At 37.4% G+C, this 22,853-nt stretch overlaps 4 protein-coding genes across 4 annotated transcripts in view; 2 read left to right on the forward strand and 2 right to left on the reverse strand.

The window, feature by feature from the left end:
* The window catches only part of LOC113826207 (proteasome subunit alpha type-6-like), a 6,464-nt gene extending 1,393 nt beyond the window's left edge, over positions 1–5,071 (forward strand). Inside the window, exons 2-7 of the mRNA XM_027379080.2 lie at positions 2,081–2,175; positions 2,497–2,578; positions 2,950–3,105; positions 3,343–3,478; positions 3,970–4,107; positions 4,479–5,071. Coding sequence (XP_027234881.2) covers positions 2,081–2,175; positions 2,497–2,578; positions 2,950–3,105; positions 3,343–3,478; positions 3,970–4,107; positions 4,479–4,536 — 665 coding nt within the window. The 3' untranslated portion in view covers positions 4,537–5,071. The remainder of the gene's footprint in view (positions 1–2,080; positions 2,176–2,496; positions 2,579–2,949; positions 3,106–3,342; positions 3,479–3,969; positions 4,108–4,478) is intronic.
* A 208-nt stretch (positions 5,072–5,279) lies between these two features.
* On the reverse strand, positions 5,280–9,928 carry BBS8 (tetratricopeptide repeat protein 8). The gene is made up of 10 exons (XM_027379079.2): positions 9,759–9,928; positions 9,049–9,242; positions 8,757–8,893; positions 8,111–8,268; positions 7,411–7,533; positions 7,119–7,270; positions 6,837–6,986; positions 6,408–6,579; positions 6,066–6,272; positions 5,280–5,487 (listed from the first exon to the last, which is right to left on the reverse strand). Exons 1-10 carry the CDS (start codon positions 9,858–9,860, stop codon positions 5,371–5,373), a joined length of 1,512 nt encoding a protein of 503 aa, XP_027234880.1. The 5' UTR covers positions 9,861–9,928; the 3' UTR covers positions 5,280–5,370.
* Positions 9,929–10,390: 462 nt separating this feature from the next.
* eIF3k (eukaryotic translation initiation factor 3 subunit k) lies at positions 10,391–16,240 on the forward strand. The gene is made up of 5 exons (XM_027379082.2): positions 10,391–10,632; positions 14,401–14,620; positions 14,983–15,084; positions 15,578–15,695; positions 16,015–16,240. Exons 1-5 carry the CDS (start codon positions 10,571–10,573, stop codon positions 16,170–16,172), a joined length of 660 nt encoding a protein of 219 aa, XP_027234883.1. The 5' UTR covers positions 10,391–10,570; the 3' UTR covers positions 16,173–16,240.
* Positions 16,241–17,219: 979 nt separating this feature from the next.
* On the reverse strand, positions 17,220–22,484 carry LOC113826206 (carbohydrate sulfotransferase 5-like; the record flags this gene model as incomplete). The annotated part of the gene is given in 4 exon segments (XM_070119570.1): positions 17,220–19,469; positions 20,450–20,629; positions 21,273–21,471; positions 22,398–22,484. Coding segments are annotated over 4 exon segments (785 nt in total), but the record flags the coding sequence as incomplete, so codon positions are not given.
* Positions 22,485–22,853: the final 369 nt, after the last annotated feature.

A 22,853-nucleotide genomic window follows, 5' to 3' on the forward strand; every position in this document is an offset into this window, starting at 1 on the left:
TGATTGTTTGTTAATTTTGGTATTGATTGATTCCTCTCCCCCTCTAATACACTAATAGATAATACACTAATTCCTCTAATAAAGGAATTATACCATGGAACCCTCAGCCCTCTCAATCCCCCACATTCTTGACCCTGCTAGCAGAGGAGGGCATGAAAGGTACCAGGGAAATTGTTGGGTAAGCTAACATTAATAGCATATCACTAAAAAGATACCTCACTATACTGCTGAATGCAGGGGGTTGCACCCCTTGTGACCCTGCTCAAAGGGGACTTTCTGCACTCCACTCCTGCTCAGGAAAACAAAGAGTCATCCACATAATCATGGCAGGAGAGCATCAGACAGACTCAGCATAGGGTGCTCCAACATGTCAGTCGTATGCTCTCTCCTGCCGTGAATATGTTGAGGATTCTTTGTCTTCCATTGCAGGGGTTGGGGAAAGTAGCTTGCCAGGAGTGGGGGTGGCAAAGGGGGCACAGCTCCCTATATTATTCCTATTTTATCCTGCAAATCCCCTGGTACCTTACATGTTTTCCAGTCCCCAATTCCACATCATAAAATGTATTCAGTAATCTAAGTTGCTGTGGCTGGGCATGACTGAAGGGAATATTGATGGGTTCTATACATCCCAACACCCTACGGAGACAGTACTTGACCTTGGTATGCACAGCAAGATAGCTGAAACTTGAGGGCACTGAGTGGAATTAACCAATGAGTAGCATTTTTTGCAAACATTTTCCTTTATTTTTGGCATTATTGTTTGTCTGGATGATATTTCTTGTACTGACAAATGCAGCTTTCTGACCTCCTTAGTGCATCCATACTGTAAAGACTGACTGTAAATGTCTGTGTTCTCAGAAAAAAACAATAAACCTTTGAATTAGCAGAATTTTTAAGAAGAGATTGTGGAATATTTTGTAAAGTACTTATAACCAATTTACACTAGGTATGCCCGGAAGACGTCTTGTTACTTCATGGTAAAACCCCCTTGACATCTTCACTTTATGCCTACTCAAGTTGTGTACATGTTTATGGCGTAGCCGAGAACATAGAGAGTAGGGTTATTTTATATTTCCTTTGCTTCAAAATCTTTTCCTTGAGTATCTAATGCAACCACCCATGCCACATTACATATGACACTGGGGGTTCCTGTTGTGATTGGGTTAGCAATCAGAAAATGCAGTTTGAAAATCTGGGATCAAATGTAGTCTTTCAATGGACGATCGAGCAAAGATATTGATGTGTGAGCATTCTTTATGTGGTATCAGAGAGTGATAGAAAAAATATTTATTAAATAAATAGAGAAGAAAAAAAAAAAAGCTCTTGGAATAGAAAAGTATTTGTCGTTTTGAACAACCTGTTCACGACACCACACAGTGTTTGAGGATACAATTTCTTGTTACTTGGTTAAATAAATTATTTTCATGATTAGTAAGTTTTACTTTATAAAATTTATGCTTAGTGTTACAATTTTAACAGCCACAGTGATATGATTAATCCAGTGACACTGGGATGGTAAGAATACATGCCATTTCCATTATGTATTAATTGTTTACACTAAGGTGGCTCCATTTGCTTAATCACTAAGAAGTTAATTATTATTCCTTCCTATCTCATCTGTTTACCCTTTTCCTTAATATTTAGAAGATTCTTTTATATTTTTATGTGTTATTTTTTGTTTAATAACATTATAATAATCATAATGTCAATAATAAAGACATCATTAACATTAGAAACTACTGGTTGATGCCTTGGTGTCAGATTACTTGTGAAACCATCTGTGCAAGCAAGATCCATAAACCAAAACTTCACAACATGTAACCAGCAACATTGAGCTAAGAAAAGATGTTATCTATTTTTCGTGAAAGTGTAGGAAATATTTTTGCTTGTCATTGCTGATTATTTGTATTCCTCTAACCCTCTTTCTCTCCCTTACCAAGTTCTATGCAAATTGACACCATAAAGCAATAGATGATACTTTGTTTATGAATGTTTAATTTTTGTATTGATATTTCTTTTAGTTTGTATATGTGAGGTGTATTGTACAGAAAGAGAATTACAACTATTTATCTCTCTTCAGAATATGCCTTCAAGGCCATCAACCAGGGTGGACAGACTTCAGTAGCCTGCAAAGGCGAGGACACTGCCGTTTGTGTAACCCAGAAGAAGGTCCCAGTAAGTGTTCTCCATTTTTAAAGAAATATTTGCTATATATATATATATTTTTTTTTTCTTTGTATATCTTTGTTGATTTTAGTATAATTTTTCTGAGGGCTTGTTCCTTATTTCACCATCAAAAGATATGATTAGTCTGTGTGCTTGAATCAGACTTTTCAAAAATTTTGGCTTAGTTTTATTGAATTCTTTGGTTTGCCATGTTAAAGAAATATGTCCTTAGATAGGTAGATACATGCTTATTTATGTAAAAAAATGTACCTTTTTAGGATGAAATTAATTAAAGATAATATAGCACACTTACATTTCTATTTCTTCCAGGATAAGCTGATTGACCCAATTACAGTGACCCACATGTACCAGCTGACCGACAACTTGGGTTGCGTCATGACTGGCATGCAGCGTGAGTATCCTCTGTATAGCTTTTGTTTGCACTGTTGTCATGTTGATATCAAGGGGAGGAGAGTTTATAATGATAAAGAATGTCAGATACTGAATTTAGGAAAACAGGAAAAGTGTGATGTTATTTTTATGAAGTAGTTTACTTATTATTGTTAGATTATGAAATATACAAACCATTTGATTTGTAGTAATTATTGTATTGCTCAAAATTTGCTTTGTATCATTGTATATGATAATGCATGAGATAGTTACATCTTAAAGATTCCAAGGCTCACACAAAAAGAAATTAAAATGGAAGAAAAAACTTGTAACTTTCATATTAATTTATTTTATTTACACTTGATTAAAACCATACATTTAATCTCTCTCTAGCTGACAGCAGCTACCAAGTAATGGTGGCCCAGCATGAGGCCAACAACTACAAGTACAAGTATGGCTATGACATCCCTATTGATGTCCTCTGCCGACGCATTGCTGACATCAACCAGGTCTACACGCAGAATGCTGAGATGCGCCCCTTAGGATGCTGTAAGTACCTGTCACTCTGTCTCTCTTATCTCTTACTGTCTGTTAGTCACTCTCTTGATATTTAAGGATCTTTGTGGCCGCAAAGCTGGTCCTATAAGGCCTTTTCATATTAGGGTATGTTTGCCCGTCTTCAGAATTCCTTAGTTTGCCATGGATACTTCTCTTTTTTTCCAGTACATTTCAATATTATATGATTGTGATTACATATTTCATTTTCTTTTCTTTTTTGTTTTACAGGCATGATACTTATAGGCTATGATGATGAGCTTGGACCCTGTGTTTACAAGACAGATCCTGCGGGCTACTACTGTGGGAACCGTGCATGCTCTGCTGGGGTCAAACAGACAGAGGCTAACAGCTTTTTAGAAAAGAAGTGAGTGGGCTTGTTAGAAAGTCGTATTATAAGTGTTTAGGAAAGGTGTATGGAAATAAGAGTGTAGATTGATATCTTCATAGGCCTGAAACATAATTGTTGACGGATGAATAGCAATTGTAGTCTATAGCCAAGAAGTGGAGGAGTGGCCTTTACTCTTTGGACCCTTGTTATCTTAAATTTCTGTATTTGTGTAATTGAGCGCAGAACTTCATCTTGATAGGTATTTATTACTAGTTATTAGGAAATGCATTTTCTAGAAGCAAGTATTCAAGAAAAAAGCAAAGTGTAATGGCATAAGTCCCAAGAACCCAATTCTTGTTTCTAGTTTGAGTGACCTTATATATTTTTCCCTGATACAAAGGATTATCTTCCAAGTACATTTGATTACTATTGTTACTATTCTTGCAGATTGGTTTGTTATGTCTTTGAAATTTCTATGCTATGCTTTGGATTTACTGATTCTTTAACATCTGCATTCAACTTGCCAGGTACCGCAAAAAGACAAATTACTCCCATGACGAGACCGTCCAGATGGCCATTACTTGCCTTATGACTGTCCTGTCAGCAGACTTCAAACCCACAGAAATTGAGGTTGCAGTCGTGTCAAAAGAAGAACCAAAGTTTAGGTAAGGAGTATATCTGGTTTGTTCAAACAATTTTTTATTGTTCAGAAAAGTATTAGTGAGGATATAAAGTGTTACAGTAACTTAAATGGGTTTAATTATGTCTCAGTATAAGGGGAACAGTTTGGAGGATAAATAGTATTTAATAATAGTAAGTGATGAAACTTTTTTACATAAAAAGATCCAATACAGTTCTGTAAAAAAATATATATGTTTTCTTGTAGTTTGTGGATCATATATATTTTATTAAGCTTAGATTTTATCTACTCAAATTTGCAGTCCAGTATAAAAAGGGGAAGGAGAAAGAAAATGAAGAAAGTAATAACAATGCATAATAATTCAGTTATTGAAACCATTTTTTTAACTCCTTCCAGGACTTTGTCTGAGCAAGAAATCGACTACCACCTGAGCGCCATTGCTGAGAGAGACTAAAACCTCAGCCGGTGCCTTTTTTTCTTTTTCTTATGATTAAAACTAAGGATCCAACAACTAAGAGCCTCTGTCTGTAAGGATGCACATTAAGAATATACAGGTACATTGAGTCTAGAAGAAAAACTCTTTGGATATCAGTAGATATATATAAACGCACTGAAACCTGACTTTGTATCGCAAATCAAAACAGACATTCGTAAGATTTGCAAGATCTGTTTGTAAACAGCAGGTGTCATTTTGGAGGTTATAGTATTTGCTGCTAATTTCCAAGTGATTATCAATTTTAGTGTCATGAACGATGCAATGTGCACCCAGAGTTTGGTATATTTTTCTTCCGACTGCAATAGTCACCAGTAATATCCTATTGAAATTCCTTCAGAGAATAAGAAGCAGCTATAGGAATGGTTTGTTTTGGTTGGCTTCAGGAAGGCTCCCAGTGACAGTGTGTGTAGTATGTTCTCAACCACTGCTTCAACTTTTTATAAATGAAAATATTGTAATGGTACACTTGAATTAAAAGTGCTTCAGAAATAAAGTGTGTTTGGTAATTGGTAACCTGGAAATAGGAGAAATTCTATCACTTGCGTAGTTTTCATCTCATTCTTATTATCATTATCATCGTAAAATTCATTTCGAACTTACGGATTTCCTTTGAAAGAAAAAATGTTGCTTTGCTATAAAAGAATTAAGTAAAAAATTGCAGTAGTTTTTAACAATATATTTGTGATGATACATGGCTATGAATATGAACTGGAGTGAAAACAAAATATAGATAAATACAGTGACTAGAGTCCTCTCATTTTAAATATCAGCTTATATATATTTTGATACAGTTTACAGGGTGTGGAAGTGCGTTTCCAATGTGCTTAGTAATTCCTTTGAGTCGACATGAGCTGGAAAAACTTGCAGCGCTTTCTGTACGATGATGTAACTTGTTTGTAGATCTCCAGTCTGGGGGGGGAAAAAATTGTGTTACAGGTTAATGTCAACAAAGACTATATGTTCCTGCTTCATGTTTTTACTGAACAAAGTAATAATTATTTCTGAATTTATATGTCACTTTATACATCATTATCAATGTAAAAGTATTTGGTAATCTTTCCATCATAAAAGAAAAAACAGATATCCCAAAATAACTTCTTTTGTGAGGGAAACAAATAATTGCACGTTTCAGGCAGTTTCAGTTAAAGAACATTATGTGTACAAAGTAAAATATATTGTAAGGGATTAGAAATGAAAAGGAAGTGTAAGGTTAAACCCAAAAGAAAAGTAGAGTTCAGAGCTTGTTAATGAAAGTGAAGATTTTTTTTTTACTACTTTAGTATAGTTATTTCAACTCAAATTATTTCGTATTCAAATAAGTTAAATTGGATATTCAAGATATGGATAATTTGGACTTGTGCTTTGTTCCATATAGGGTGGACATACACCTATGGATTACAGTTTCTATATTTTCTGAATGACAGTTACTTTATTTCATCCATTAAAGGTTAATAATTATCACTAAAATTTAGTTATAAGTCGTGTACCTTGTGAGCAAGTTTAGAATGGTTAAAATGAGGCTGGAACATGTGAGGGGCTAAAGTAGCAGAGGTCATGAAGAAGGCACGAGCGGTGTCGTAGTTTCCCCGTCGGTATTCCAAAACACCCAGGTTGTTGTAGGATTCACCATGGTCATTGTTGGCCACTAGAGCAAGGCGGTAGCACTGGTATGCCAGGTTGATATCGCCAATGCCCTGGAGAATGTATGGTTATATTAGATCTCTAGATGGAAATGTCTAAATATGTATAATCACTGGGATACTTCTATCAAGTAGATCTCTCTACAAACTGATTTTGTATATGGGAACACATGAACACCTCATACATACTAATGCAATGTGGCCGAGGTTGTACCACACATCTGCAACACTCTCGTCAGTTGCAAGGCTTAGTGCCCGCTCAAAGCAAGTGAGAGTCATGTCATACTGTTGGGCATAGAAGCAACACAACCCCAGATTGTTGAATATTTCACAGTTGTAGATACCCATCTGTAGCAGTCGCCTGGGAATAGAAGATTGCAAGGGTAATATATATAAAGAAATTTAGAAAATATGCTGGAGTTGAGTTGAACTATAATGTTTTATGAATACACAGAATAGTTCTTGAAGGGGTGTTTGTGAACATGAGAAATGTCAAATATTTCTTGAAAGGTAATCATTCAACACCAAACTTTGGTATTTTATGCATTCCCATAAAAATACATTTAAGGACAATATTTGGCTTGTGACCATCACTCTATTTTTATAAACAATACTTACCTATAAAACCTCAAGGCTACTTCAGGCTGATCAGTGTAAAAGTGGTTAGTCCCAATACATGCGATGGCCTCAACATGCGTAGCATCATAATGCAGGACATCTTTGTAAAACTTAACAGCTTTTGTCAGGTCATGCAGTCCTTCATAAATCCTTCATTGTAAAAAATACTAAAATTATTACAAGTGTAAAATGAAAATAGACAAATCTATAGCAAACATATTTATGGCAGAAATTATTTTGCCACATATTGGTTTATAAGCAGTAACAATAAAACTTCCAAACCTTGCTATAGCAGTAAGTAAAGTTACTTCACCAGGGAATTTGTCAAGCCCACTCTTATAAATCTCCAGAGCTGCCATTGGCTGATCTAATCGAATATACACTCGGCCAAGGAGGAGGAAGGTGTTGATATTGTCTTGCTGTTGTAGGGCAGACTGTAACATCAAAAAAATTACAGTGCTTGAAACTATTTTCTAAGCTGTACCCAAGACTGCATGCTAAATCAAAATACATGTGATGAAATACGGAACAATATACTGCAAAACAGTCATTTAACATTTAACGCAGAACTCACTTTAAACTGTTTTTCAGCATCACGAAACAAACCAAGCCTGTAGTAGCAACGTCCGAGCTGTACCTTCCACCACCAGTCCTTGAACTCTTGTGCTTGTGTGGCTTGAGCTGCCAAATCCAATGCCTATTTATGGGGATAAAGTTGTCAGGAGTAAGGCTGTCACAATCCTGTACTAAATTGGCGGTGTCATATTTTCCAATTTTTACATTTCTGTTTGCAAGATCAAAGAGAAAGGAAAATGTAGGGAGACTGGACATGACTTTTGAACGTTATATAATGAAAATACATCTAGTTACACCCTTTAACCCATTGCACCAGGGATAGCATGTATGTGAAGCTCCATAAGGACTTAAAGTGTCAATCAATAGTCCTATCTATCTCGCCCGTATACTGTTTTATGTGATTTTCAGAAATATTCTTTTTTATTTTAAATTGCCATCTAGTATTGTTGATAACATTTTGATAATTACATGTCATTAACAACAATAATAGCATCTATATTAATAGCATTAGAAAATACACTATTTTTCATGGTATGGAAAAATCAGGCAAGATTATGTAGCCTGCCTTAGCTGACTGAGCACTTGTGAAGCCATCTATATGTAAGACAATCACAAAACAAAACTACAGTGAACACAATTGCTTCTGGCAGCATTGGGTTAAGCTTATTATAGAAAACCTGATGCATATCTATACTCACATGCCTTACATCATTCTCATGATAATAAATATACTCAAATAAAGCCTTTGCAATATTTGGTTGGCTTGCATATTTGGCAACATTCAGACGAGCTAAGTTGATGAAAGGGCCCTCTCCCGAAGGCAGCATAGATGCTGTACCTAGGCGCACATGCCGTCCTGCAGAAAAATAATTTTAGTATTTAGTAAAAGTATTGCAAGATGTATTCTTTTTTTCAGCTTACAAGAGAGTAAAAATGAAAATTTGGACCATGACAGAAGATAAGGAGACATCTTTAGAAAACAAAAAAGTTATTTTATACTTAATGTGTGCTGTATTATGGAGGCATTATTAAAAAAAACATGAGAAAATTTGTGAAACAAATAATTAGAAACCATATATCCTTGTATCTTTTTTTTTCATGCAAGATGTATCATTTAGTAGTTTTATAAGTGAAAGTAACTGTCATAACCTTAGGATACCTTTTGTCAGCTGAAGATTAAATATTCAAAAAGTGATGTACCCCCTTTGAAAATAATATTCATATGGTATATATAAAAAAATCCCACTTAAATTTTGAATTATTTTACAATATAATTAAAAAGGCTATCAAGAAAAAAGGAATGCTACATTTTTCAATTTTCAGCAGAATACATGTAACACAAACCAGATGCCGCAGAGACAGGACGAGCTGTCTGGGCTGTCCTTGGGGTGCGTAAAGCTTGGTCCATTGTGCCTGGCCGTCCTCCCTGTGATCCTGGACGTACCACTCCACTCAGAGGTCGTCCTGATTGTGTGGCAGGTCTGCCATGTTAACACAGAATATATTACACTTAATACAGGCATGTTCCTATAGAAAAACATAAAATATACATTCCCTTTGATGTTCTCATAAAATTTCTTAATCATATAATGAAATGTACATGAATATTACTGACTGCCAAATATATTTTGTCTACCTGAAGGCTTGAGATGGTCCACTATGGCCACCAGCAGAAGACGGTGGGGCAGTGCGGAGAGATGTTCCTGGTCGTGCCACTGAAGCAATTGTGTTGTCATCCATTAACACATCTGCTAATCCTTCCTCTTCTCCATCGCACTCGTCCACCCAAACCTCTTCCGTTAATGCTCGTGTCTTTAAGCTCCATACGGCCTACCATGAAGATTATTTTTGTAAAGTTTGATACTTTAATATTTTTTCATTAAAACTTGATGGATCAGATAGTGTTTTATTAATGACAGAGTATATAGATACATTTCCCATTGATTAATCATACAGTATTTTCTTGGGTCCCATCATGTATACATATACATTTCCTTTTGATTTTCAAGATTTTCTTTGCTATACAGTTTTTATGTCTGATCATATGAATTTCATGCTCATTATCTATAAAACTGCATTCATCTCTAGAAACATACCTATAACCAATCCATAACAATGTGTTATGATCATACATCCATCATTTCCAATAATTTACAACAAATTTCCTTTGTTAGTCTTTCTTTACACACCTATAGATCTAGACACAAGGAAAAGTAATTCAGTAAATAACTGTCTTGATTACATCTAACAATGTTTTGCTAAAAACAAGTAAAACATTAAACTGAAAATCAAATAGAAATATATAAAAAATGCAACAGGTCAATTAACACACATATCTCGGCTCACCTGATCATAGGGATTAGTAGCTAATAGATTCGTACATATTTCAATGCATTTCTCGAATTTCCGTCTTCTAAAAGCACTTAAAGCCAAAAATAATGGATCCATGTTGAGTTGCGCGGAGGATCTACACGTCAAGTTACATTTTCTGCCGAAGTATTTGTTTACGTTGGTTGCTATGGTAACCGAAATTCATTCATAAAACGCGATAAATGCATTTTAACATATAATATCTCAGTATACATATTGAAAAATGGAATGGAAACAGAAAATTATCTAGAATTAGAAAACATATATTTATTATGATAATTAACAAGAAAAACAATTAAAATAAATAAATATTCACATGTAAGTTATTTATTAAAATAAACCATAAAGGATGTGGTTTTGTGTAGTTTTTTTTATAGAAATATTATACATAATGGCAAGGAACTGAATAAACAACCAAACTCGTAAATAAAAAACGAGGTAAAAATGTATGCGATAGATGAAGGCAATTTTCTTTTTAACTTATCTTTTGTTGTAGTGATTCTCTTGATTAATTGTTTTATATTTTTATATTCTATTTGCCATTATAGGTGAGTGAGATTAAATAGATACGTAGTTTTTGTACAATAGCTTGTAGATAATATGGAACTGTATAAATATTTTATTTCCAAATACAACAACAAGCCAAACTACAAGAGTAATTACTACAGGTTTATGTGAAATTAATAAATGATCAAAAAATGCCATATGAAAAATGGAATAAGTACATTAAAAAACGAGTATAGGAAAAAAATTTACACCTGTAGTCCTTCGGTTGTCAAACATCAACAATGGCGGAACAGGCAGAGGCAATGCGGGCCACCGTAGCTTCAATGCTCAGGGGCATTGAGAGGTAAGAGAGGCTTTATGTGAATATATGATTTATGAAAGATTACTTCCATTACTTTGAGAAAAAATCTGGGCTCGGAGGAGTAGTAGGAATTGGAAATATCGTTCGTGTAGTGTTGCCGTGCCAGATGTCGGCCCGGCGGAGGCTTTTGTTCAGATATATCCACTTTTTTTTAGTTATTTTTTGGATATAGGGTTTTAATTTTGAATCTAGAGTGTACAGGAGTTTATTATTTATAAGAGGATCCCATATTTGATGCTAATTGTGGCTTGCGTAGGACCAGTTCTACCTAACCTGCAATAGTTTTCTTTAGAGCTGGCCTTTGGTGTTGTTCCAGAACAAGATTGATGTGTTTTGATTTTGGGAATTTTAACCGATAGCGACGCACCCTCCAGAGACTGAGTTGAAAAAAAAAAATTGATGTATTTCTGCAGGTAATCCAATGATTTCATCAATTGTTGGCGTTGTTCCAGAATGTAGAGTTTGCGTTCCATGCATAAAAATTATTTGGTCAAATTTTGTCCGCGCCAATGTAGTTCTCGGCTAAGTTTCCATGCATGCTTAGTTCTTTTTTAAATAATCTGCGCATAAAATTCTTTTGTTTTATCATCCGTCCGCAGATCTGTTTGTGCAAATGTAGACAAAATGATGTGTTCTGCGCATGGAAATTTTTTTATATTCCCCCGCGCAAGAAAAATACTTTACAGTCTGGGGATTGTTTCTTCTATGAATTGTTGAGGAGATCGAGTACCATTTCTCCATCGACTATCTTGATTGGTTAATCCCGATATTAGGAGTGGGTATGAAGTTTATCAGGGAAATTCTAGGGTAAAACAGGCTTAAATAAGAATAAGGATATAAAATGCGTAAAACTAGCACAAAAAAATATTTAAAATCAGCCATTGAAACTCAACGTACATAACCACCATCTTTGAAATTCTACGGATTGACACCCAAAATCCAAAATTGATTTTAATAACTTTCTTTGGCATTTGGAGCTCTTGATGGGCCCAGATATTAACCCAGTGCTGGCGGGTAAAAATGTTTGGCAAGTGGACATAAGAATGAGATTGTTGGTGTGCATCGGCAGTTTCCCCTGTTTGCACCCGGCTCGATTGGTAGTTTGTGAGCAACATTTGGCACGTATAAGCTATTATTTTGCTATAATATATAAAAATATTATAATTTTGAAGGTTTACCCTCATTATAGGTGCCATTGCCTAAAATCTTTACCATATAAATGAAGCCGCTACTATCAGAAAAAACAAACTCAGTCTGACGAACCAGTGGCATGGGAATGGGCATGATATGATGCCATTCATTTTCCGGTCCACAACAGCCATGGCATTTACGTACATGCCACCCGTCGGCTACGGGTTAAACTGGGATGGTTACTAAAATTTAATTCTTCGTAAAATTAACACAGAATCAACACCACACTGGTATACTAAATATCGCTCACGATATATAGTATACTACTATACAAGTGGCTTGGGACACTACGTGAGTGCTCCCCTTGTGGGGCAAGCTACCACGTGGCGTGTATAGTAGTATACTATAGAGTGATAACAAAGAAGAAATAGACTTCTTAGTGTTTGTTGTCCTGACAATTACAGGCAAAATTTCATTTGTATTATATGATTGTGCTAAATTGAAATTATACCTTATTTAGTTTCACACAGCCATCAACCTTTCAAATTATTATTGGTAATTTGTTCAGAATACTGGTTAATCTTTACAGTATGGATGCACTAAGTTACGGTAAATTGTAGAGGACAAAAAGTAGCTGTAGTTGTCACAAGAAATAATCTGCAGACATGAATGGTAACACCTCAAATAAAGGAAGAAGATTGCAGAAAGTGCTGTCTCAGCCTGAGTTTCAGCTCTATCTTGCCGTGCATACCGAGGTGAAGATAATGTTTCCCGGAGGGTGTTGGGGGGCAGAGGCCCTCATCAACATTCCCCTTGGGTAGTACCCAAAGGGTATGCCCAGTCACTGCACCTTAGATTAATGAATAAATTTTTTGATTCTGGCAAGTACGTCCATACTGTAAAGAATTACCAGAATACCTTTGCATGATGAGTCACTGTGATAGTGGTATTGATGAATTCCTCTCACCCTCTACGGCCCCCTGCTGTTGACTTTAAGCCCTTAGTGATGGGTATGGCTATAGTTGATGTAGAATATGTATATGTGTCATGACTTGCTCTGACAAGGGAGTGGATGGACCATCTGTACACAGCACATACTCTGCCAGAAAGGCAAGACAGATGTGTAATAATTATGTCACAGAAAGTTCTGGCCCCATATACTGACCAATTCTCTGTATATTATTTGGAGAATGTCATTAGATTTTCCCTCTCTTAGTCATTATATAAATGTATACCAAAGTATTAGAAGATGCCATTGATGGTGTCATAAATTTTGTCTTCCTGTTCAATACAGGCAAAATTTTCTTTGTGTGTTGTTTGTGTGAAACTAAAACTACCGTTTTGCAATCAAGGGAGGTAAATGGAACTATTCACATGGGATCCACTAATGACTCGTGTGGCAAAATAAAAACACTTTTGTGATTTAGTCTTAAGTGATTTCTGTAGCTTGTATACTTCACACTCCAGCTAAGGCCAACAAACCTTCTTGACCTATATTTTTGCAAGATGGAACTTGGTTCAAATGAGACAAAGCCAGTGGTGGACACAGATGTTTTTTAAACATCTACCCAGAATAGAACTGCATAAACTGCAGATGCATAAATGTTTATTTTTTCTTTATTTATATGTCAAAAAATAGTTTCTTATAGATTTATAAAAATATATATATATATATGCTCATTTGCCAGTGTTTTAAAGTTATCTTTATCCCAAATGTGAAGGGATAAGCAATCAAAATTTCTTTATTACTGTTTGATTGAGTATTCTCATTGCTAATCACATGTACTATTAAAATGACTGGATTGCTTTGGCTTCATTTAAGCAGACAGTTGATCATTTTGATATGTTAAGATGGCCAGGTGGATGATATATAGATTTATTAATTAAAATGATTCTGAAGTCACACCTCTTTCTCAAACTTCCAGGCCACCCGCAACCCCTAAAACCTGATATTGGTTTTAGGCTGAAAGAAAAAAAAATGTTCAGCAGTCCATAGTAGTTTAATTTACTAAAGTGTAATATAATATTTCCTGAAGACATTGCTTCACAGTATATCCCCAGTATGATTGCCTTACAAATTGGTCAACAGTATTTTATCTCAAGGCTTTGAGACCCACCGGGTAGGAACCACTGTTCTAGAGGGAAACAAAGATGAATTAGGTAAAGTTCAGTAACATATTTCTACTGTGAGTGGAAGTTAGGCTTATACATTATCAGTATTTTAGTGGCTGCAGTTTTGCCAGCCTATTTTTGTGCTGTATGAAACCCATTATTTGCAAATCAGACTTAAATCCGTGTTGCTGGTTTAGATGGAATATTGTATTTTTTCTCTTTAGTTGTGTGCTAGGAACTGTTTGTCTTTTATGTTGGTTAAAGAGTATAGGTCATCCATCTTCACCTTTTTCATCAGTTGAGTCAGTCTATCAAACAAGAAAGTCCAGGTAAAGTTGAGGAAGAGGCACTGATGTCAGATGCTTTCAGCTGCAAAATTGTGATCCCTTTTTCTTTTCTTTCATTGTTTGATAGCAGGTATATGTAGTTGTATTATTTATAATTTGTATTATTTCTTTTTTGTATATGGTATTTGATTCATATAAAATCTTTTCCCTTTCTCTCCAGATACAACCCTGAAAACATCTCAACCCTGGAAAGATATGTAGAGCTGCAGGCACGCGAGAACACCTACGACCTGGAGGCGAACCTGGCTCTGCTGAAGCTATACCAGTTCAACCCCGGCACCTACCAGCTGGGCGTCGCCTGTCAGATCCTCATGAAGGCCCTCACCAACCTGCCCCACACAGACTTCGTTCTGTGCAAGTGCCTCCTAGGCCAGGACCAGGTGTGTGTTGTGCTGCATTATGTGTATGTTATGCATCAGTAGCAGAAATTTGATTAGGTATCGGGCGAGTGATTTGATGGGTGTTAATTAAGAACGGAAAATTTTGAGTTTATTTTGGTAATTCTTTTTGCATTGTGTATATTGTTTATTATCAGATGTATTTACAATTATATATATTTTGTTCATATTTGAGTAAGTGATTATGGATTATTTAGGGTTTCTGTGTTTGTATTAAGCTGAAATGAAATAAAGTTTACTAGCTTCCTCAGAAATTTAAAGCATGGACTAGGAATACTAATACAAATATCTTCTATTTCCTCTCCATAACACTGAATTTACTTAAAATTATTTTCTTTTGGCAGATGGAAGATGATAACATTAAGCGCATCATGTACCTCCACGACTTGCTGGAGATGTGTCAGTTCAGCACTTTCTGGGAAGAGAAGCACCAGTATGCTGATCTGGTGGGTGTCGGAGGGAGGCCATGTTGTTTTTTTCCTCTTGAAATTGGCATTGACTCAGTTTTGTTTTTGTTTTTATTTTTTAGAAAAGATTGTAATCTTTATTTATTGATAGCAGTTTTTATTTAATATTATTTTATAGGCTCTTTTGTCAATTGTCACAAGATCATACTTTTTAAACTGGGCATTAATTCCTTGCTTTTAGAATGCTATCATACTAGATATGTTCTTTGTTCTCATGCTCTTCCTTCTTTAGTAGTTTTTTCAGTATTGATTTAAATTTCACATATTTTCTCCTCCTTTACTTCCTCCTTATTCTCTTCCATATTTTTTTCAGATCCATCTTTCTCCACTTACTTTTCATCCTCATCATCTTAATCTTTATCTTCATCCCCCCAACCTTTTTCTTCCATCTTTCTCTTGGTCTTGTCTTTACTGGTCTTCTTGTAAGAATGTGAAGTTGAATAAATTAGATTGATTCAATTATTCACTGCAGGTCACTGGAGTAAAGGACTTTAGCGACAGCATACGCAAGTACATCTGCCACGTCATCGGCATAACATACCAGCACATTGAGAAACACGTCCTGGCCCAGCTACTTGGCAATATTGATGGTATGTTAGTGAGGTTTTAGCTGTAACGGTACATACTGAATGAGTTTTTAGTATTTAATTTAAATGTATATATTGTGTATATCTGACTTTTTAAAGAATATAATGTTTGGGCTCAGATGTTGAGGCAAAAAAAATGTTATTGTGTACAGGCCACTGGGATGTTTTCTTCCTTTAGGTCAGAGTTTGTTTGTTTCTTATGTTAGTTCTCAAACCTCAATATATGGGGGTTTCTAGACTTTTTCAGACCTTTACTACATTTGCACAGTTAAGAACTATAACAACCTCTCTAACTTTGGACTGCCCTTTCTTCCCTGTCCAGAACAAACTCTCCAGGTTTGGATGAATAAGTACGGCTGGAAGGAGGTCGAAAGCAACCTGGTGCTCATTGCCAATCAAGAAGAGACAGTCAAGACCAAGAACATTACTGAAAAGATCGAGTTCGATTCTGTGGCTGGCATTATGGCCGCCTGTAGATAAAAGATACAAAATAACGAAGAAAAACTTTTGTTACAATGAACATTCTGAAAAATAAATGATTATTGAAAGTGGTTTGTTTTTATTCTTTGATACAGATTTCTGATTTGCTTTTAACCATTGAAAGTTTAAACAATTGTCATTTGGAAAGATGTAAATTGCCATAAAAAGAGCATTTCTTGTAATAATCACAGTCACACAAACATTCATTTATTTTATTTTTGATCTCGAACAAAAAATACAATCACACAGTCCACTCGTTCACACAGTCACACGCTTGCTCATTTACTCGCTCTCCTGATTCATGCATTTGCTTGCTCTTGCTTGAAATCTCCAAATATATTTTCCAAATACATATCAGATATACGATTGCGTATATAGAAAGATTTCAAATGTAAGATTCACTGTTTAGAAAGAGATTTCAAATATAAGATTGCATATTTAGAAAGTAAACAAGTCCTGAAGAAGGGGTTAAAAAAGTAACTGGTTTATCAGGAACGAGGCTTGGTAAGGGTTGACAGTCGAGTTTCAAATAGCTTCAGTTACATGTCCCACGCAGCTCTCCCATGTAATACACAACTCTGCCATGTAACATTGTTTTGTTATGATTCTTTTGATGTGAAGGGTGAAGTTGCGCGAACAAAGGGACCGGAACAAAGGCGAGGAAATGTGTTTAAAAAAATGACGGGAAATTGCGTGGGTGCGACATCCGTCCCGCTGGTGATGAGGCAACATCGCATCGTCACATACTGGGAAATGAGGTTTTCTAAAAATTATACAACCCTTGATTGAAGGATTTGGTGATAGTGACAGGATGAAGATGATAAGGGCGATGATGACTGATGATTGATGATGATGATGTTGACGACAATGATCGGTGATGGTGGTGATGATTGATGCAGAGGATGATGATGAAAATGATAAATACTAATTCCTCCACTCCCATTTATAATGAGAATGGCACAATTACTGAAGAGGGAAAAGCTACACCGTGATTCCCCTTTTCGTGACCCACTTCTTTGGAGTTTGGAACAAAATCTAGACACGTCATCGTTTCAACATTCTGCTTTATTATGTACACAATGCCGATACCAAACAACCATGATATCCATCACATACAGAGCACATAAGCTATTTTCGAACTGAAGAATTTGGTGGTATCATCTTTGGAGGGAAGTTATCAGAAATGGGATGTAAAAAAAAAAAAAAATCAATAATTCGAACACTTCTGTTCCACGCTAAAAATCTTTCAGTCCAGGACGGTATTAGCGATGTTCAGCTACAAGGATTTAACAAATAGCAGTCGAACATTTAAAAAAATATATATACCCCAACAACATTTGGCGTCAGACGGAACAATGTCTGGAAGTTCAAACATTTCAGTATATATTAATAATGACTAACATGTTTATGGATACAAAAATATTGTGATCAAAGATTTCATTGAAACGGTTTATACTGTCAACATTCACCGAAATAAAGTATTTATTAATGTAAATACAGTGTAGGTATACAACAATGAATCACAGGTCAGTGCTTTGCCGTATGCTGTGTTAAAAAAGCTTCACTCATTGGTGCTTCGTACTGATTATAGGGTTTTATTTAGAAGGCAAATCTGTGTGATGTGTACTTATATATCTGTTTACAACTCGTGAACAGTTATAGGGTTTTATTTAGATGGCAAATCTGTGTGATGTGTACTTATATATCTGTTTACAACTCGTGAACAGTTATAGGGTTTTATTTAGATGGCAAATCTGTGTGATGTGTACTTATATATCTGTATAAGTCGTACACAGTTATAGGGTTTTATTTAGAAGGCAAATCTGTGTGATGTGTACTTATATATCTGTTTACAAGTCGTACACAGTTATAGGGTTTTATTTAGATGGCAAATCTGTGTGATGTGTACTTATATATCTGTTTACAACTCGTACACAGTTTCACGAAACAACTTTCACAAAAAAAAAAAAAAAAAATTATGAAAAGTTAGCAATAAACAAAAATAAACAATTTAATTACATAAAAAATACTGCAACAGCAATACTTTACCCACAAAAATGAATTTTGCAACATTAAAAGAAAATAATTTAACGCAAAACTCAATTCCATAGCAAATTTAAATTCAAATATATATATATGTATATAGACATGCACACAATCACTTACAAAAGCACCAATATGTCAACCATTCACGACGTCACACCGCCTTTTTTTTAATCACCCATATAATAATAATCTTCAAATGTCATGGCAAGCACCAACATAAACTGGGCGTGGCGTCTGCATCGAAACGAACCTCGTCGGAGAGCCGTCCTTCCACACGACACTGGAACACGTGACCTTCCTTCACACAGCAAAATCACCAGTTAGACTTCGTGGTCTTGCAACGGAAGAGAACACTTAGGTTGTACGTTTGGCATCGAGTCCGTTCTTCGAAGTACCGAGGGTAAGTCACAACGGTTATTCTGAATTTTCACGAATGTCACTTCCATTCACATACGTTTTTTTCTGCACTTTTATCAACGTAAAATCGCTATTTTTCTGTTTTGGAAGAACGTATAGTACATATTTCATATTCTACGGGAAGGGAAAAACTCCATAGCACCTCTAAACGTTCATTAGGTACGCCAAGAGCACATGTTAGATTAGATTTTCTTACATTTACATAACCTGTAAACAGTTTACTGATTACGTTCTTATATTTATTTGACTTAGATTCAGAGGGAAAGCAATCTACCTTTACACGCAATGCCTCCTTCGCACAGAAATTGAATATCACACATAAAATGTCCCGTTGTTGAGATTAGGGAAGAAAATATCACAACCAAATCTTATTCCAAAGGCAGCGGTTAATTTCTCTTTTTCTTCTTCTTCTCCGATTCTCACGTTATCCTTCCAGTCCAGACCCAACAATTGCAAATAAAAACGTTCGTGTTTACGCAAAAGTCGTTTAAAATTGGTTTACGCCCGTCGCCTCATCAGGGGAATTTGAATCGTCCAACGGGCATGAACGCGCGCAGGTGATCCTCGTTCTTGGCCACGTTGTAACCCCACAGCTTGAGCGCCTTGTGACACGCCTTCTGAATCCTCTCCACCTCCGCCCACTCGAGGTCCGTCTTCCAGTGGATGGGCGCCGTCTTGGAGTCTCTGAAAGTACTGGACACGCCCCCGATGGTCTGCTTGGTGTGCGTGTCGAGGAAGGACTGCACGCGCGGGTGGTAACTCAGGTGGAAGAAGTCGAAGAGTTCCTTCGTCATGTTGTAGGCGTCGAACGAGAGGTCTTCATAGCGGACGGCCCTAAAATCGAAGGAAATTATCAGAAAAATGGAGATTCCGTAATTCCACTTTCAAATAGTTTTGTAGAGAAGCCTCATAAATAAAAAAGGAGATTCTGTAATTCCACTTTCAAACAGTTTTGTACAGAAGCCTCGTATAATCACTTGGCGATATCATCACACAAGGAATTGGTAAAAATACACCTTTCACTCAGACGAATGTGAATTTCATTGCGCTGATTAAACATAAATTTGAAAAGCTCAAAAAAAAGTATTACGACTGAATCTGACGACACATCACACACGTGTAAGAACCAAATGAAGTAATAACACTTGAAATGCTTCTCAATAGAAACGCAAAAAAAAAAACTTTGTAAATACTTCTGAACAAACAAACGGACGAGTGATGCATTCGAAAAAAAATATATCCTGGCGCAAGTTCTCAAATATATTCCTTTACATGCGGTGAGGATAATTATGCTTGAAGATGTCGACCAACAGTTTACTAATCTTAAATCATTGACATTTTTTTCCTTTCTTTTTTATTTGGATTTAATTACAGTTAGGTTTCTAGATAAATAGAATGTTTTTTTTTTTACCAATTTGTACTGGTTATATGAAACGAAATATTCACATACTGGGAAAACACACACACACACACACACACACACACACACACACACATACACACACCACACACACACCACACACACACACACACACACACACACACACACACACACACACACACACACACACACACACACACACACACACACACACACACACACACACACACATACACATATTATATATATATATATATATATATATATATATATATATATATATATATATATATATATATATATACAATATGCATATGGAATATACAATAAAACAAAAATATAGTTCTCATACTTATTATCTTAGCTCGCATAACAATTCTAACGCACTTTCACACATACAGACACCAGAGCAAGCTTTCACGCCGACCCTCACCTGAAGGAATGCGGGAACTTTCTCCTCAGAACCAGAGCAGTGTTGTAGTCGCTGACGAGGTCGCCGCAGAGTCTAGCCGGGTCGTCGCAGTCGGGCTCCCCGGGGCACCAGTCCCTGTGGCGCCGCGACTGCATGGTGCCACGCGGGTCTCGAACCAGGAGCAGCACCTGGACGCCCAACCTGCAGAGGAAACGCGCGTTGGGTGGTATTATGAATTATTATTATTTATTATTATTATTATTAATTATTATTATTATTAATGTATGAATTATTATTATGAATTATTATTATTAATTATTATTATTATTAATGTATGAATTATTATTATTAATTATTATTATTATTAATGTATTATGAAGGAATGAGGTTCTGGTGTTTATTTTGGACGAAGGCAAAAGGTCTGAAATGACATGGGTGGGGTCTAATCGGCATAAATGGGCTGATTTTGAAGTTGCTGTCTCATCTATCTTATGATCTCTTATGTAGTCTAGCACATTTATTTTCTTGTGTCATTATTACTTACTTCTCTTATGTATTTCTTTTTTTCTTCTGTCGTCTCATCGTGCTTTGCGTGTTGTGGGATTCGGAATATGAATTCTGAAGCAATCTAGGAACCTCATTTCCTTATTTAATCAGACTTTTAAAGAGCGTGGCGAGGAAGAGCTATCAACACCGCGAAGAAGAGCTATCAACACTGCGAAGAAGAGCTATCAACACCCTCCCCGAACACCTATCACAAAACGAGACCCGGACGTGACTGCAAAAACCACGAACCTTGGCTCGGTCAACCCCTTCCCCTTGACAACCAGGCGCAGACACTTACTTCTTGTCCTGCAACAGCTCCTGCGTGAGGTTGAGCCTGAGCCGGACCGTCTTGAGGGACTGGAAGGGGAAGAGGCTGCAGAAGGGCGACAGGAACTCGGGCTTCCAGCACAGGTCGGGGGCCGCCTGGCACCGACTCCACAGCACCTGGTTGTGCGTGAACAGCCACGGATGCTCGGGCCCGTAGTCCAGGTAGTGCTCTGCCAGGAAGAGTTTTTAAACGATGCCTCAAGAGGGATTTCCGAAGTCAGGGGTTTATTCTGTTATTTCGCCTGGCTCTGCTAATCTGTCTGGCTGTCTGTCTGTCTTTGTTTATTTATTTGCCTGTCTGTCTCTGTCCCTGCTCATTTGTCTGCCTATCTGCCTCTATCAACCTTGCTTGTCTGTTTCTGTCACTGCTTATCTGTCAACCTATCTCTGTCTGTCTGTTTGTCTGTCTGTCTGTCTCTCTCTCTCTCTGTGTCTCTGTCTCTCTCTCTCTCTGTGTCTCTGTCTCTCTCTCTCTCTGTGTCTCTGTCTCTGTCTCTCTCTTTGTCTCTGTCTCTGTCTCTCTCTTTGTCTCTGTCTCTGTCTCTCTCTTTGTCTCTGTCTCTCTCTCTCTCTTTGTCTCTGTCTCTCTCTCTCTCTCTCTCTGTGTCTCTGTCTCTCTCTCTCTCTCTCTCTGTGTCTCTGTCTCTCTCTCTCTCTGTGTCTCTGGCTCTCTCTCTCTCTGTGTCTCTGGCTCTCTCTCTCTCTCTCTCTCTCTCTCTCTCTCTCTCTCTCTCTCTCTCTCTCTCTCTCTCCCTCCCTATAGCTCCCTCCCTCCCTATAGCTCCCTCCCTCCCTATAGCTCCCTCCCTCCCTATAGCTCCCTCCCTCCCTATAGCTCCCTCCCTCCCTATAGCTCCCTCCCTCCCTCCCTCCCTCCCTCCCTCCCTCCCTCTCTCTCCCTCCCTCTCTCTCCCTCCCTCCCTCTTCCTCTCCCTCTCCCTCTCCCCCTCCCTCCCTCTCCCTCTCCCTCTCCCTCTCCCTCTCTCTCTCCCTCCCTCTCCCCCTCCTTCCCTCTCCCTCTCCCCCTCCCTCTCCCTCCTTCCTTATCTCCCTCTCTGCCTTCACTATCCCATGCGCACCTACAGACGGAACTCACCCATTTCGCTGTAGTCGCAGGTGAGGAGGTGCTTCAGGTTGTGGAGGGCCTGGGTCGCGTCCTCGCCATAGCGCACCTGGTTGATGCCTCCCCCTCCCTCTCCCTCCTTCCTTATCTCCCTCTCTGCCTTCACTATCCCATGCGCACCTACAGACGGAACTCACCCATTTCGCCCTCTCTCCCTCCCTCCCTCCCTCCCTCTCTCCCTCATTTCCCTCACGGAACTCACCCATTTCGCTGTAGTCGCAGGTGAGGAGGTGCTTCAGGTTGTGGAGGGCCTGGGTCGCGTCCTCGCCATACCGCACCTGGTTGATGCCTCCCCCTCCCTCTCCCTCCTTCCTTATCTCCCTCTCTGCCTTCACTATCCCATGCGCACCTATAGACGGAACTCACCCATTTCGCCCTCTCTCCCTCCCTCCCTCCCTCCCTCTCTCCCTCATTTCCCTCACGGAACTC

Source organism: Penaeus vannamei, unplaced genomic scaffold (assembly GCF_042767895.1).
Source record: "Penaeus vannamei isolate JL-2024 unplaced genomic scaffold, ASM4276789v1 unanchor359, whole genome shotgun sequence".
NCBI lineage: Eukaryota > Metazoa > Arthropoda > Malacostraca > Decapoda > Penaeidae > Penaeus > Penaeus vannamei.

Excerpts from the sequence above, each read along its gene's own strand:
- BBS8 (XM_027379079.2), bottom strand. The coding sequence starts at position 9,860 with ATGGATCCATTATTTTTGGCTTTAAGTGCTTTTAGAAGACGGAAATTC. Across the intron at positions 8,894-9,048 it reads GGACCATCTCAAGCCTTCAG|ACCTGCCACACAATCAGGAC; the intron begins GTAGACAAAATA and ends TTAACATGGCAG. Across the intron at positions 5,488-6,065 it reads ATTCTAAACTTGCTCACAAG|ACTGGAGATCTACAAACAAG; the intron begins GTACACGACTTA and ends TTCCCCCCCCAG.
- eIF3k (XM_027379082.2), top strand. The coding sequence starts at position 10,571 with ATGGCGGAACAGGCAGAGGCAATGCGGGCCACCGTAGCTTCAATGCTC. Across the intron at positions 10,633-14,400 it reads ATGCTCAGGGGCATTGAGAG|ATACAACCCTGAAAACATCT; the intron begins GTAAGAGAGGCT and ends CTTTCTCTCCAG. Across the intron at positions 15,085-15,577 it reads AGCACCAGTATGCTGATCTG|GTCACTGGAGTAAAGGACTT; the intron begins GTGGGTGTCGGA and ends TATTCACTGCAG.